At 43.6% G+C, this 16,637-nt stretch overlaps 1 protein-coding gene across 3 annotated transcripts in view; it reads left to right on the top strand.

Annotated features, from left to right (window-relative positions):
* Positions 1–1,500: 1,500 nt before the first annotated feature.
* The window catches only part of clul1 (clusterin-like 1 (retinal)), a 26,423-nt gene continuing 11,286 nt past the window's right edge, over positions 1,501–16,637 (top strand). The window contains exons 1-9 of one of the 3 annotated variants that reach the window (XM_029706149.1): positions 1,501–1,693; positions 6,355–6,482; positions 6,616–6,764; positions 7,097–7,267; positions 7,429–7,578; positions 8,323–8,617; positions 8,821–8,943; positions 9,045–9,127; positions 9,252–9,383. In XM_029706149.1, the coding sequence (XP_029562009.1) occupies positions 6,380–6,482; positions 6,616–6,764; positions 7,097–7,267; positions 7,429–7,578; positions 8,323–8,617; positions 8,821–8,943; positions 9,045–9,127; positions 9,252–9,383 (1,206 nt within the window). In that variant the 5' untranslated portion in view covers positions 1,501–1,693; positions 6,355–6,379. The other 2 variants (XM_029706147.1, XM_029706148.1) reach the window with 2 other exon arrangements.

Here is a 16,637-nt window from a genome sequence, read left to right on the forward strand (position 1 = left end):
CTATGTAGATATTCCATAAAGTATCTGCCCTTTCCAGCTACAATAGTAATTTACAACATTAACAATGTCTACACTGTATTTCTGATCAGTTAGATGTTATTTTAATGGGCAAAAAAATTGCTTTTCTTTTGTCGTGGAATATTGCCTAAAAAATATAACACTCTTACAATAACTTTTGAATTCAATATAGGCTTTAATACAAAGTAGCAAAGCCGAGCTGATCCACGGAACATCTACCTTCCCTGAGCATTGGCTCTGCTTTTATGCACATACAGCATATGGGTACATCCCCTTAGCCCTTCCTCCACCATTGTCTTCCAACCCGAGTTTCTTGCTTGTTTACGCCTGATGACGCACACATCTGTTCCGGTTTGGATTATAATGGTGGCAGAACCCCCTAGCTTACACAACAAATAATACACTTATTGTATATGGTTCACATGTCAGTCAATTTGCCACCATTCTTCTCCTGTTTCCTCCTGACAATAGTATGTTATAAGGCGGAAATGTTATTATGTTCTCAGCTAATGCAATCTTTGTCATGACATCCTACTCAGAGATGGTATTTGCATTACATGCCCCCACCTTTCTATCCAGTCAATGTACTCATTGTCCTTACTACTTCCTGCTATTCAATTATGTTTCTTCAGCATAGCAGCTGCCCATAGTTACATTACATTAACTCCCACACTTTCAAAAACAAGGACATTCCTAAGTGACCCCAAACTTTGAACAGTAGTGTATATACAGTACCAGTCAGAGGTTTTTAAACACCTACTCATTCAAGGGTTTTCCTTATTTTTACTATTTTCTAAATTGTAGAATAATAGCAAAGACATCAAACTATGAAAAACTACCTCATGAAGCTGGTGGGGGGGGGGGGGGGGTGAATGCCAAGAGTGTGCAACGCTGTCATCTCGGGAAAGGGTGGCTACTTTGAAGACTCTCAAATATCAGATATATTTTGTTTAACACTATTTTGGTTACTACATGATTCCATATGTGTTATTTCATAGTTTGATGCCTTCACTATTGTTCTACAATGTAGAAAATAGTAAAAAGTAATGAAAAACCCTTAAATGAGTAGGTGTGTCCAAACCTTTGACTGGTACTGTATTGAGAAAAATTATGTCTGTTTTTGTCTTGGATTTAATGGTTGATAACCGGTTTATATTGGAGAAGGCGACACATTTGAGTAGGGATGCTTTTAAGTTGATTATGTTGTGCAATGGAAGTTATTTTCTGTTGGTTGTGATAATATATGATATATTTGTTGTCGTAAGGGGGAAGGTGTTACAGGTTTTGGTTTTTCTATTAAATATTTTAGGTTGCACTTTAGCACGTATAGCTTGTTCTTACGTAGGGGCCCACTGATTCCTGGACTAAAAAACTGTAATCCTAGACTAAATAGCATTTTTATGGATTCTCTATTGAAAGTGCTTCTTAATCCAAGACTTAATCTGTGTCCAGGAAATCGACCCTATATGTGTTGACTAGTGGATTATCTGTGACCATGAGGTGATAAAGAAACTAATAGGATTACAACAGTCCAGTCTGGAACAGCAGAAGTGGAACAGGACAAATACAGATCAACAGCACAATCCCTACAGAACAGTAAACACACACTCGGGGACACAGTACATCAGAAACAAACTACTCAATACCAAGGACAACAACCTGCTAGCTTCTACTGGTGAGTACACCTTGACACACCTCAGTAACAAGGACAACAACCTGCTAGCTTCTACTGGTGAGTAGAATACTGAATACATATACTGTCCCATGTTGTCCTTGGGGCAGTGTGTATACATGTGAATATGACAGGGTGAGGTTGGTTGTTGTCCTTGGGGCAGAATGTATACATGTGAATATGACAGGGTGAGGTTGGTTGTTGTCCTTGGGGCAGAATGTATACATGTGAATATGACAGGGTGAGGTTGGTTGTTGTCCTTGGGGCAGTATGTATACATGTGAATATGACAGGGTGAGGTTGGTTGTTGTCCTTGGGGCAGTATGTATACATGTGAATATGACAGGGTGAGGTTGGTTGTTGTCAAAACAAATCTCATTTTATTTGTCATATACACGTGTTAAGCGGCTGTTATTGCGGCTGTAGCGAAATGCTTGTGTTTCTAATTCTAACAGTGCAGTAATACAGTATCTAACAGTAATATTTAACAATTTCACAACAATACACAGAAATGGAATTAAGAATATATAAATATTCTGCGAGCATTGTGGCAGAACGAGGCCTGTATGTGTACATGTGAATATGAGAGGGATTGTTGGTTGTTGTCTTGGGGGCACAGTAACTACTGTCATCAAACACAACAAGAGGAATACCAGTGAGATGTTGTGGTGCTGGAAAAAACTACCTGATACAGTAGCTGACTATTCTGCTAGAATGGACCTGAGGTAACTACAGTAGCGACCGACCAGCTCGATTCAGTCCTATGTAGCAACATTTGAAATTGTGTTTTTTACATTGGATAAAAGTAGAGACTCAGAGCTAGAAAGTGGTATATCATACACTACAGTTGAGGAACAATGGGAAAGTAATTCTGCTTTGAAAGTTAATAAAACTGCAAATGGCCCTTGAATATTTTGGCAGACCTACTGGAGAGCTTTTCTTTGTCTACACCCATTCAGAATCCTTCACAGTCTCTTCAAATTAAATCAAATTTTATTTTTCACATGCATCTTTCACATACAACTGGTGTAGACCTTACAGTGAAATGCTTACTTACAATCCCTTAACAACAATGCAGTTTTAAGAAAAATAAGGGTTAAGAAAGTATATACTAAAATAAAAAATGAAATAAAAACTAATAATAATATGTACATGTAGGTAGAGGTAAAGTGAATATGCATGGATAATAAGGAAGAGTAGCAGCAGCGTAGAAAAGGGGGTGGGATGGGACAATGCAAATAGTCCGGGTAGCCATTTGATTAGCTGTTCAGGAGTCTAATGGCTTGGGGGTATAAGTTGTTAAGAAGCCTTTTGGATCTAGACTTGGCGCTTCGGTACCGCTTGCCGTGCAGTAGCAGAGAGAACAGTCTATGACCAGGGTGTCTGGAGTCTTTGGCCATTTTTAGGGCCTTCCTCTGACACCTCCTGGTATAGAGGTCCTGGATGGCAGGAAGCTTGGCCCCAGTGATGTACTGGGCCGTACTCACTACCCTCTGCAGCACCTCGCGGTCGGATGCCGAGCAGTTGCCGTACAAAGCGGTGATGTGGCCAGACAACATGCTGTCAGACACATGCATACACACACAATAACATACGCACTATACACACACGTATACATGGATTTTGCGTTGTAGATATGTGGTAGTGGAGTAGGGCCTGAGGGCACACAGTGGGTTGTGAATTCTGTAATGAATGTATTGTAATTTTTTTTAAATTGTATAACTGCCTTAATTTTGCCAGACGCCAGGAAAAGTAGCTGTGACCTTGGCATCAGCTAATGGGGACCCATAATAAACCCCAGGAAGAGTAACTGCTGCCTTGGCAGGAACTAATGGGGGTCCATAATAAATACAAATACATATGTTCCAGCTGTAGAACATTTTGAGGATCAGAGGTCCAATGCCAAAGCTTTTCATCCTCCTGAAGGAGAAGAGGCGTTGTCGTGCCCTCTTTATGACTGTGTTGCTGTGTTTGGACCATGATAGGTCCTTAGCGATGTGGACACCGAGGAACTTGAAGCTCTCGACCCACTCCACTACCCACTCCACTACAGCCCCTTCGATGTGAATAGTGATTCTGTTCGACCCTCCGTTTCCTGTAGTGCACAATAAGCTCCTTTGTGTTATGACGCTGAGAGAGAGGTTGCTGTTCTGGCACCACACTTCCAGGTCTTTGCTCTCCTCCATATACTCTCATTGTTGTCTGTGATCAGGCCAACTACAGTTGTGTCATCGGCAAACTTAATTATGGTGTAGGAGTCGTGGGTGAACAGGGAATGAAGGAGGGGGAAAAGCACACACCTCTGAGGTGCCCACATGTTGAGGGTCAGAGTGGCGGATGTGTTGTTGCCTATCCTCACCACCTGGGGGCGTTCCATCAGGAAGTCCAGGATCCAGTTGCAAAGGGATGTGTTCAGTCCAAGGGACCTTAGCTTAGTGACGAGCTTGGAGGGTACTATGGTGTTGAAAGCTGAGCTGTAGTCTATGAACAGCATTCTCACATAGGTGTTCCTTTTGTCCAGGTGGGAAAGGGCAGTGTGGAGTGCAATAGAGATTGTGTCATCTGTGGATCTGTTGGGGGGTTATGCAAATTAGAGTGGGTCTAGGGTTTCTGGGATGATGGTGTTGATATGAGGCATGACCAGCTTTTCAAAGCTCTTCAAGGCTACAGATGTGAGTGCTCTGGGTCGGTAGTCATTTAGACAGGTTACCTTGGCATTCTTGGACATAGGATCTATGGTGGTCTGCTTAAAACATGGGTATTACAGACTAGGTCAGAGAGAGGTTGAAAATGTTAGTGAAGACACTTGCCAGCTGGTCAGCCCAAGCTCTGAGTACGCGTCCTTGTTATCCATCTGGCCAAGCGGCCTAGTGAATGTTGACCTGTCTAAAGTTCTTATTCACATCGGCAACAGAGAGCGTGATCACACAGCCGTCCAGAACAGCTGTTGCTCTCATACATATTTCATTGTTGCTTGCCTCGAAGCTAGCATAGAAGGCATTTAGCTTGTCTTGTCTGCTCGCATCACTAGACAGCTCGTGGCTGGGCTTCCCTTCATAATCCGTGATAGTTTGCAAGCCCTGCCACATCCAACGAGCATCAGAGCCGGTGTAGTAGGATTTGATCTCAGTTCTGTATTGTTTGAAAGTTTGTCGGAGGGTGCAGCGGGATTTCTTATAAGCATACAGATTAGTGTCCCACTCCTTGAAAGCGGCAGCTTTAGCTCTGTGCGGATGTTGCCTGTAATCCATGGCTTCTGGTTGGGATATGTACTTCCTGTCACTGTGGGGACGATGTCGTCAATGCACTTATTAATGAAGACAGTGACTGATGTGGTAAATTCCTCAAAGCCATCGGATGAATCCCAGTACATATTCCAGTCTGTGCTAGTGAAACAGTCCTGTAGTTTAACATCTGCTTCATTGAACCACTTCCGTATTGAGCGCGTCACTGGTACTTCCTGTTTGAGTTTTTGCTTGTAAGCAGGAATCAGGAGGATAGAGTTGTGGTCAGATTTGCCAAATGGAGGGTGAGCTACAGTCGTTGAGTTATGTTCACATGTAATGATTGGATATAATGATTGTGTAACGAGTCGGAGACAGAAGTGGGGAGGTAGCTCCAGATAACTCGAGGAACAGTAAACATAATTATGATGTCAGTCAGAGAGAGACCTAGTGTTTCCATGAGGTTGGGTTAAGTTTAGGGGACCCCTAAACCTCACCTGTCGCCAAACCCTAAAGCTGTTTCACTCCTTTGTCGTCCTTTGTTAGTATCCTCATGGTATTCTACTGTGCTACTGAATAACCTTAACTAAACTAACCATCTTAACTTAACCAATAAGATCAAATAAATTCCACTAAACTGCTGTTGTTCTGTACTAATCCAGTCCTGTTGCATAGTGTGGCTCTACAGAGTCCTGTACTAATCCAGTCCTGTTGCATAGTGTGGCTCTACAGAGTCCTGTACTAATCCAGTCCTGTTGCATAGTGTGGCTCTACAGAGTTCTGTACTAATCCAGTCCTGTTGCATAGTGTGGCTCTACAGAGTCCTGTACTAATCCAGTCCTGTTGCATAGTGTGGCTCTACAGAGTTCTGTACTAATCCAGTCCTGTTGCATAGTGTGGCTCTACAGAGTTCTGTACTAATCCAGTCCTGTTGCATAGTGTGGCTCTACAGAGTTCTGTCTAGAAAAGGGATGTTTACCAGCTCAACCTCAAATCTAAATCCTCTTAACTCACAGGATTAGATTAGGGGCTCTATTCAATCTGGATCGCTGAAGCGTTGTAGATTGCGCAACAGTTAAGTAAAGGTAATTTCCGATTGAGCCGACATATGCGGCTTTTACCGTGAATCCAGTCTCAGCTAACGTGGGAACAATGCCTTCAAATGTCAATCATGCTGTAATGCTGAACTTCCTCGATTCGGATTGAATAGAGCCCTTAACCCCCTGGAGTCGATTTCTGCGGCCCCGTTGAAATGTAATTAGCATAATAATAAGTCCCCATAAAAATCTGGCAGTTTAATTACACAATTGTGTGTGTGTGTGTGTGTGTGTGTGTGTGTGTGTGTGTGTGTGTGTGTGTGTGTGTGTGTGTATCACTTAGCATATAATTGCGGAAGTAGAAGTAACTGCCTCCAGTATTTCATGGTTTCTTCTCTTCCAGACTGAGCTTCCTGTGATCAGACAAGATGAGGTTTCTGATTGGTTGGGTTGTGTTGGTGATGTCATTGGTGGTCTTGCAATGCGCAGCAGAAGACCCTGCAGCAGGCATCTCAGAGGACACCCTGAAGCGTGAGTCTAACACACACACACACACACACACACACACACACACACACACACACACACACACACACACACACACACACACACACACACACACACACCCTCTCGTCACATACCCATCCCTCCTTCTGTCTCTCAGAGCTGTCTGATGTTGGGGAGAAGCTGGTGGATGAGGAGGTGAGGAGAGCTCTGTATGGAGTGAAACAGATGAAGGAGGTACTGGTGAAGAATGAGGAGAAACATGAAGACCTGATGAAGTCTCTCCGACACAGCAGTGACAAGAAGAAGGTACGTATCTTTACCTTTAGGGTTTGGGGTCCATATTTACCTTTTAGGGTTTGAAGTCCATCTTTACCTTCTAGGGTTTGAAGGCCATATTTACCTACTAGGGTTTGAAGGCCATCTTTACGTTCTAAGGTTTGAAGGCCATATTTACCTTTTAGGGTTTTAGGTCCATCTTTACCTTCAAGGATTTGGCGTCCGTCTTTACCTTCTAGAGTTTGTGGTGAATCTTAGCTTAAGGTTTAGGTGGTGGACCAAAGTGGCTATGTTCAGTGCACTAGATGTCAGAGATCAGGATTAAAGGTCAGAGGTTATATAGTATTGTTGCTGTCCATTAGGGTGCGGCCCAGCTATACCAGGAGGTGGAGCTAAAGCTGGAGGAGGCGGAGCATCAGTGCCAGGAGTCTCTAAAGGAGGAATGGGAGGCGTGTTGGCTGTGTCTGGAGGATGCCTGTAAGACCTTCTACACCTCCACATGCAGACAGGGCTTCAGCTCCTTCCAGGCCAAGGTACACACACACACACACACACACACACACACACACACACACACACACACACACACACACACACACACACACACACACACACACACACACACACACACACACACACACCACACACACCACTAAATGAACCTCACCTCACCTAACACCCTCCCCCTGGCCAGGTAGAGAACTTCTTCCGCAGGGTGTCGACTCGGTTCGGCCAGAGAGACCCACGTCCTCTAGATGGAGATATGTTGTTGAACCAGAGTGCTGAGAAACCCGACAGGGAGGTAGTTCGCATAGAAGACTCCTACAACAGCCTCATCGCCAAGGTACTGGACAAGTCCATCTACAGAAAATCGGAAGTCAATTTCCATTGTCCTCATTGTCAGTTTATTCTGTTTATCCATCTTGTTAGATGAGCGAGGTAGAGTCAGTTGATTAGTGAGGTAGTGTCAGTTGACTAGTGAGGTAGAGTCAGTTGACTAGTGAGGTAGTGTCAGTTCACTAGTGAGGTAGTGTCAGTTGATTAGTGAGGTAGTGTCAGTTGACTAGTGAGGTAGTGTCAGTTGACTAGTGAGGTAGAGTCAGTTGATTAGTGAGGTAGTGTCAGTTCACTAGTGAGGTAGTGTCAGTTGATTAGTGAGGTAGTGTCAGTTGACTAGTGAGGTAGTGTCAGTTGACTAGTGAGGTAGTGTCAGTTGACTAATGAGGTAGTGTCAGTTCACTAGTGAGGTAGTGTCAGTTGATTAGTGAGGTAGTGTCAGTTGACTAGTGAGGTAGTGTCAGTTGACTAGTGAGGTAGTGTCAGTTGACTAGTGAGGTAGTGTCAGTGGATTAGTGAGGTAGTGTCCGTTGACTAGTGAGGTAGAGTCAGTTGACTAGTAAGGTAGAGTCAGTTGATTAGTGAGGTAGAGTCAGTTGACTAGTGAGGTAGTGTCAATTGACTAGTGAGGTAGAGTCAGTTGATTAGTGAGGTAGTGTCAGTTAACTAGTGAGGTTGTGTCAGTTGATTAGTGAGGTAGTGTCAGTTCACTAGTGAGGTAGTGTCAGTTGACCTGTTCTCCCCCTCCTAGGTGGGCTCCTTGTTTGAACGTAGTGTGGTGCTGGTGGACAAGATGCAAGGTAAACTGGACCAGGACCTCCAGAAGGCCTTTGACCCCCAGAGCAGAGACCAGGCCCGGGGCCAACAGCCTACCCAGGACCCCTTCTCCCTGGTGATGGACTTAGGCTTCATCCACAGAGTGGGGCTGGAGGAGGTGCTGGACTCCTTCTTTAACTTTGGGAAGAGTGTTGTGGAGGACTTTGGGGACGTGGTCACACGAGTGTTTGATGACCTCAAAGATGTTGTGGAGGAGGAGAGGAAGAGAGGTAGCTCCAACGCAGAACTAGAAACCCTATTGATATTGTTCTATTACAAAGAGATAACCTTAACCGAACCCAACACAGAACTAGAAACCCTATTGATATTGTTCTATTACAAGGAGATAACCTTAACCGAACCCAACACAGAACTAGAAATCGTATTGATAGCTATAATAGTTAATGACAGATAATCTGTTCCTCTGGTCCAGAGAGGGAGCTGTTCCCTCATTTCCTCCAGAACAGGAAGTTGTGTAGAGAGTTGAGGAGGCAGACTTCAGAATGCTGGCAGCTGCAGAACCAGTGTCAGTCCTGCCAAGGGGTGCTGCTCACAGGTAACACACACACACACACACACACACACACACACACACACACACACACACACACACACACACACACTCTCCAACTGCCTCCTGTCCCCTGTGTGTGTCAGAGTGTCCCAGTGTGAGGGATCTGCATGTGGAACTGGATGAGGTGTCTCAGCTGCGGGACATGTCTAAGGAGCAGTACGACGAGGTAACATAGCATAGCATTGTGTAGCATACCGTAACATAGCATAGCATAGGATAACCTAACATAGCATAACATAAAATAGCATAGCATAACTTAACATCCATTCTGTTTAAATCCATCACTCCAGGTTCTGAGCATTGTGCAGCAGCACACAGGGGACACGGTGAGCTGGATAAGCAACATGGCTACTGAGTTCAGCTGGGTGACAGAAATGGTCAACAACAACACCGCACCTGATACCATATTCCGCATCAGAAAGGTAACACAGACAGACAGACAGACAGACAGACAGACAGACAGACAGACAGACAGACAGACAGACAGACAGACAGACAGACAGACAGACAGACAGACAGACAGACAGACAGACAGACAGACAGACAGTACATACAGTAAAACTTAAATGAATAACCAGGGCATTCATTTGCTTAAATCCCTGAACACAACATGCGCTTATTAGAGACAGGCTTATATTGTGGAGTCAGTATATTGTTTCTACCCAGGTGGTGTCAGTATGAGTACAGTATATTGTTGTTTCTACCCATTCGGTGTCAGTATGAGTACAACATATTGTTGTTTCTACCCAGGTGGTGTCAGTATGAGTACAGTATATTGTTGTTTCTACACAGGTGGTGCCAGTATGAGTACAGTATATTGTTGTTTCTACCCAGGTGGTGTCAGTATGAGTACAGTATATTGTTGTTTCGACCCAGGTGGTGTCAGTATGAGTACAGTATATTGTTTCTACCCAGGTGGTGTCAGTATGAGTACAAATCAAATCAAATCAAATTTATATAGCCCTTCGTACATCAGCTGAAATCTCAAAGTGCTGTACAGAAACCCAGCCTAAAACCCCAAACAGCAAGCAATGCATGTGAAAGAAGCACGGTGGCTGGGAAAAACTCCCTAGGAAAAACTCCTGAGAAAGGCCAAAAACCTAGGAAGAAACTTAGAGAGGAACCAGGCTATGAGGGGTGGCCAGTCCTCTTCTGGCTGTGCCGGGTGGATATTATAACAGAACATGGTCAAGATGTTAAAATGTTCGTAAATGACCAGCATGGTCAAATAATAATAATCATAGTAATTGTCGAGGGTGCAACAAGCACGTCCGGTGAACAGGTCAGGGTTCCGTAGCCGCAGGCAGAACAGTTGAAACTGGAGCAGCAGCATGGCCAGGTGGACTGGGGACAGCAAGGAGTCATCATGCCAGGTAGTCCTGAGGCATGTTCCTTGGGCTCAGGTCCTCCGAGAGAAAGAAAGAAAGAGAGAAAGAGAGAATTAGAGAGAGCATATTTACATTCACACAGGACACCGGATAAGACAAGAGAATACTCCAGATGTAACAGACTGACCCTAGCCCCCTGACACATAAACTACTGCAGCATAAATACTGGAGGCTGAGACAGGAGGGATCAGAAGACACTGTGGCCCCATCCGATGATACCCCCGGACAGGGCCAAACAGGCAGGATATAACCCCACCCACTTTGCCAAAGCACAGCCCCCACACCACTAGAGGGATATCTACAACCACCAACTTACCGTCCGAAGACAAGGCCGAGTATAGCCCACAAAGATCTCCGCCACGGCACAACCCAAGGGGGGGGCGCCAACCCAGACAGGAAGACCACGTCAGTGGCTCAACCTACTCAAGTGACGCACCCTTCCCAGGGACGGCATGGAAGAACACCAGTAAGTCAGTGACTCAGCCCCTGTAAAAGGGTTAGAGGCAGAGAATCCCAGTGGGAAGAGGGGAACCGACAAGGCAGAGACAGCAAGGGCAGTTCGTTGCTCCAGCCTTTCCGTTCACCTTCACACTCCTGGGCCAGACTATACTTAATCATAGGACCTACTGAAGAGATAAGTCTTCAGTAAAGACTTAAAGGTTGAGACTGAGTCTGCGTCTCTCACATGGGTAGGCAGACCATTCCATAAAAATGGAGCTCTATAGGAGAAAGCCCTACCTCCAGCCGTTTGCTTAGAAATTCTAGGGACAATTAGGAGGCCTGCGTCTTGTGACCGTAGCGTACGTGTAGGTATGTACGGCAGGACCAAATCGGAAAGATAGGTAGGAGCAAGCCCATGTAATGCTTTGTGGGTTAGCAGTAAAACCTTGAAATCAGCCCTTGCCTTAACAGGAAGCCAGTGTAGGGAGGCTAGCACTGGAGTAATATGATCAATTTTTTTGGTTCTAGTCAGGATTCTAGCAGCCGTATTTAGCACTAACTGAAGTTTGTTTAGTGCTTTATCCGGGTAGCCGGAAAGTAGAGCATTGCAGTAGTCGAGCCTAGAAGTAACAAAAGCATGGATAAATTTTTCTGCGTCATTTTTGGACAGAAAGTTTCTGATTTTTGCAATGTTACGTAGATGGAAAAAAGCTGTCCTTGAAGCAGTCTTGATATGTTCTTCAAAAGAGAGATCAGGGTCCAGAGTAACGCCGAGGTCCTTCACAGTTTTATTTGAGACGACTGTACAACCATCCAGATTAATTGTCAGATTCAACAGAAGATCTCTTTGTTTCTTGGGACCTAGGACAAGCATCTCTGTTTTGTCCGAGTTTAAAAGTAGAAAATTTGCAGCCATCCACTTCCTTATGTCTGAAACACAGGCTTCTAGCGAGGGCAATTTTGGGGCTTCACCATGTTTCATTGAAATGTACAGCTGTGTGTCGTCCGCATAGCAGTGAAATTTAACATTATGTTTTCGAATGACATCCCCAAGAGGTAAAATATATAGTGAAAACAATAGTGGTCCTAGAACGGAACCTTGAGGAACACCGAAATTTACAATTGATTTGTCAGAGGACGAACCATTCACAGAGACAAACTGATATCTTTCCGACAGATAAGATCTAAACCAGGCCAGAACTTGTCCATGTAGACCAATTTGGGTTTCCAATCTCTCCAAAAGAATGTGGTGATCGATGGTATCAAAAGCGGCACTAAGATCTAGGAGCATGAGGACAGATGCAGAGCCTCGGTCTGACGTCATTAAAAGGTCATTTACCACCTTCACAAGTGCAGTCTCAGTGCTATGATGGGGTCTAAAACCAGACTGAAGCGTTTCGTATACATTGTTTGTCTTCAGGAAGGCAGTGAGTTGCTGCGCAACAACTTTTTCTAAAATTTTTGAGAGGAATGGAAGATTCGATATAGGCCGATAGTTTTTTTATAATTTCTGGGTCAAGATTCGGCTTTTTCAAGAGAGGCTTTATTACTGCCACTTTTAGTGAGCTTGGTACACATCCGGTGGATAGAGAGCCGTTTATTATGTTCAACATAGGAGGGCCAAGCACAGGAAGCAGCTCTTTCAGTAGTTTAGTTGGAATAGGGTCCAGTATGCAACATAGTACAGTATGTTCTTGTTTCTACCCAGGTGGTGTCAGTATGAGTACAGTATATTGTTGTTTCTACCCAGCTGGTGCCAGTATGAGTACAACATATTGTTGTTTCTACCCAGGTGGTGTCAGTATGAGTACAGTATATTGTTGTTTCTACACAGGTGGTGCCAGTATGAGTACAGTATATTGTTGTTTCTACCCAGGTGGTGTCAGTATGAGTACACTATATTGTTGTTTCTACCCAGGTGGTGTCAGTATGAGTACAGTATATTGTTTCTAACCAGGTGGTGTCAGTATGAGTACAGTATGTTGTTGTTTCTACCCAGGTGGTGTCAGTATTAGTACAGTATATTGTTTCTACCCAGGTGGTGTCAGTATATTGTTTCTACCCAGGTGGTGTCAGTATGAGTACAGTATATTGTTGTTACTACCCAGGTGGTGTCAGTATGAGTACAGTATGCTGTTGTTTCTACCCAGGTGGTGTCAGTATTAGTACAGTATGTTGTTTCTACCCAGGTGGTGTCAGTATGAGTACAGTATGTTGTTTCTACCAAGGTGGTGTCAGTATATTGTTTCTACCCAGGTGGTGTCAGTATGAGTACAGTATATTGTTCTACCCAGGTGGTGTCAGTATGTGTACAGTATATTGTTGTTTCTACCCAGGTGGTGTCAGTATGAGTACAGTATATTGTTGTTACTACCCAGGTGGTGTCAGTATGAGTACAACATATTGTTGTTTCTACCCAGGTGGTGTCAGTATGAGTACAGTATATTGTTGTTTCTACCCAGGTGGTGTCAGTATATTGTTGTTTCTACCCAGGTGGTGTCAGTATGAGTACAGTATATTGTTGTTTCTACCCAGGTGGTGTCAATATGAGTACAGTATATTGTTTCTACCCAGGTGGTGTCAGTATGAGTACAGTATATTGTTGTTTCTACCCATTTGGTGTCAGTATGAGTACAGTATATTGTTGGTTCTACCCAGGTGGTGTCAGTATGAGTACAGTATATTGTTGTTTCTACCCAGGTGGTGTCAGTATGAGTACAACATATTGTTGTTTCTACCCAGGTGGTGTCAGTATGAGTACAGTATATTGTTTCTACACAGGTGGTGTCAGTAAAGAGTACAGTATATTGTTGTTACTACCCAGGTGGTGTCAGTAAGAGTACAGTATATTGTTTCTACCCAGGTGGTGTCAGTATGAGTACAGTATATTGTTTCTACCCAGGTGGTGTCAGTATGTGTACAGTATATTGTTTCTACCCAGGTGGTGTCAGTATGAGTACAGTATATTGTTGTTTCTACACAGGTGGTGTCAGTATGAGTACAGTATATTGTTGTTTCTACCCAGGTGGTGTCAGAATGAGTACAGTGTGTTGTTTCTACCCAGGTGGTGTCAGTATGAGTACAGTATGTTGTTTCTACCCAGGTGGTGTCAGTATATTGTTTCTACCCAGGTGGTGTCAGTATGAGTACAGTATATTGTTTCTACCCAGGTGGTGTCAGTATGAGTACAGTATGTTGTTGTTCTACCCAGGTGGTGTCAGTATGAGTACAGTATATTGTTGTTACTACCCAGGTGGTGTCAGTATGAGTACAGTATATTGTTGTTACTACCCAGGTGGTGTCAGTATGAGTACAACATATTGTTGTTTCTACCCAGGTGGTGTCAGTATGAGTACAGTATGTTGTTTCTACCCAGGTGGTGTCAGTATGAGTACAGTATATTGTTGTTTCTACCCAGGTGGTGTCAGTATGAGTACAGTATATTGTTGTTTCTACCCAGGTGGTGCCAGTATGAGTACAACATATTGTTGTTTCTACCCAGGTGGTGTCAGTATGAGTACAGTATATTGTTGTTTCTACCCAGGGGGTGCCAGTATGAGTACAACATATTGTTGTTTCTACCCAGGTGGTGTCAGTATGAGTACAGTATGTTGTTTCTACCCAGGTGGTGTCAGTATGAGTACAGTATATTGTTGTTACTACCCAGGTGGTGTCAGTATGAGTACAGTATGTTGTTTCTACCCAGGTGGTGTCAGTATGAGTACAGTATATTGTTGTTTCTACCCAGGTGGTGTCAGTATGAGTACAGTATATTGTTGTTTCTACCCAGGTGGTGCCAGTATGAGTACAACATATTGTTGTTTCTACCCAGGTGGTGTCAGTATGAGTACAGTATATTGTTGTTTCTACCCAGGTGGTGTCAGTAGGAGTACAGTATATTGTTTTTTCTACCCAGGTGGTGTCAGTATGAGTACAGTATATTGTTGTTACTACCCAGGTGGTGTCAGTATGAGTACAGTATATTGTTGTGTCTACCCAGGTGGTGTCAGTATGAGTACAGTATATTGTTTCTACCCAAGTGGTGTCAGTATGAGTACAGTATATTGTTGTTTCTACCCAGGTGGTGTAAGTATGAGTACAGTATATTGTTTCTACCCAGGTGGTGTCAGTATGAGCACAGTATATTGTTGTTTCTACCCAGGTGGTGTCAGTATGAGTACAGTATGTTGTTGTTTCTACCCAGGTGGTGTCAGTATGAGTACAGTATATTGTTGTTTCTATCCAGGTTGTGTCAGTATGAGTACAACATATTGTTGTTTCTACCCTGGTGGTGTCAGTATGAGTACAGTATATTGTTTTTTCTACCCAGGTGGTGTCAGTATGAGTACAGTATATTGTTTCTACCCAAGTGGTGTCAGTATGAGTACAGTATATTGTTGTTTCTACCCAGGTGGTGTCAGTATGAGTACAGTATATTGTTTCTACCCAGGTGGTGTCAGTATGAGCACAGTATATTGTTGTTTCTACCCAGGTGGTGTCAGTATGAGTACAGTATGTTGTTGTTCTACCCAGGTGGTGTCAGTATGAGTACAAACATATTGTTGTTTCTACACAGGTGGTGTCATGTATGAGGACAGTATATTGTAGCTTTCTACCCAGGGGGTGCCAGTCATGAGGTAAAACATATTGTTGTTTCTACCCAGGGTGGTGTCAGTATGAGTACAGTATGTTGTTTCAACCCAGGTGTTGTCAGTATGAGTACAGCATATTGTTGTTACTACACAGGTGGTTGTCAGTATGAGTACAAGTATGTGTTTCTACCCAGGTAGGTGTCAGTATGAGTACAGTATATTGTTGTTTCTACCCAGGTCGGTGCCAGTATGAGATACAAACATATTGTTGTTTCTACCCAGGTGGTGTCAGAGTATGAGTACAGTATATTGTTGTTTCACCCAGGTGGTGTCAGTATGAGTACAGTATATTGTTTCTACCCAGGGGGGGTGTCAGTATGAGTACAGTATATTGTTTGTTTCTACCCATTTGGTGTCAGTATGAGTACAGTTATATTGTTGGTTCTACCCAGGTGTGTCAGTATGAGTACAGTATATTGTTGTTTCTACCCAGGTGGTGTCAGTATGAGTACAACATATTGTTGTTTCTACCCAGGTGGTGTCAGTATGAGTACAGTATATTGTTTCTACCCAGGTGGTGTCAGTAAGAGTACAGTATATTGTTGTTTCTACCCAGGTGGTGTCAGTATGAGTACAACATATTGTTGTTACTACCCAGGTGGTGTCAGTATGAGTACAGTATGTTGTTGTTTCTATCCATTTGGGGTCAGTATGAGTACAGTATATTGTTTCTACCCAGGTGGTGTCAGTATGAGTACAGTATATTATTGTTTCTACCCAGGTGGTGTCAGTATGAGTACAACATATTGTTGAGTTCGACGCAGGTGGGGTCAGTATGAGTACAACATATTGTTGTTTCTACCCAGGTGGTGTCAGTATAGTACATATATTGTTTCTACCCCGGTGGTGTCAGTAAGAGTACAGTATATTGTTTTGTTAACTACCCAGGTGGTGTCGTATGAGTACAGTATATTGTTTTCTACCCAGGTGTGTCAGTATGATACCGTATATGTTCTACCCAGGTGGTGTCAGTATGAGTACAGTATATTGTTTTACCCAGGTGGTGTCAGTATGAGTCAGTATATTGTTTCTACCCAGGTGGTGTCAGTATGAGTACAGTATGTTGTTTCTACCCAGGTGGTGTCAGTATGAGTACAGTATGTTGTTTCTACCCAGGTGGTGTCAGTATATTGTTTCTACCCAGGTGGTGTCAGTATGAGTACAGTATGTTGTTTCTACCCAGGTGGTGTTAGTA

This window comes from Salmo trutta, chromosome 21 (genome assembly GCF_901001165.1).
Source record: "Salmo trutta chromosome 21, fSalTru1.1, whole genome shotgun sequence".
Taxonomy (NCBI): Eukaryota; Metazoa; Chordata; class Actinopteri; order Salmoniformes; family Salmonidae; genus Salmo; species Salmo trutta.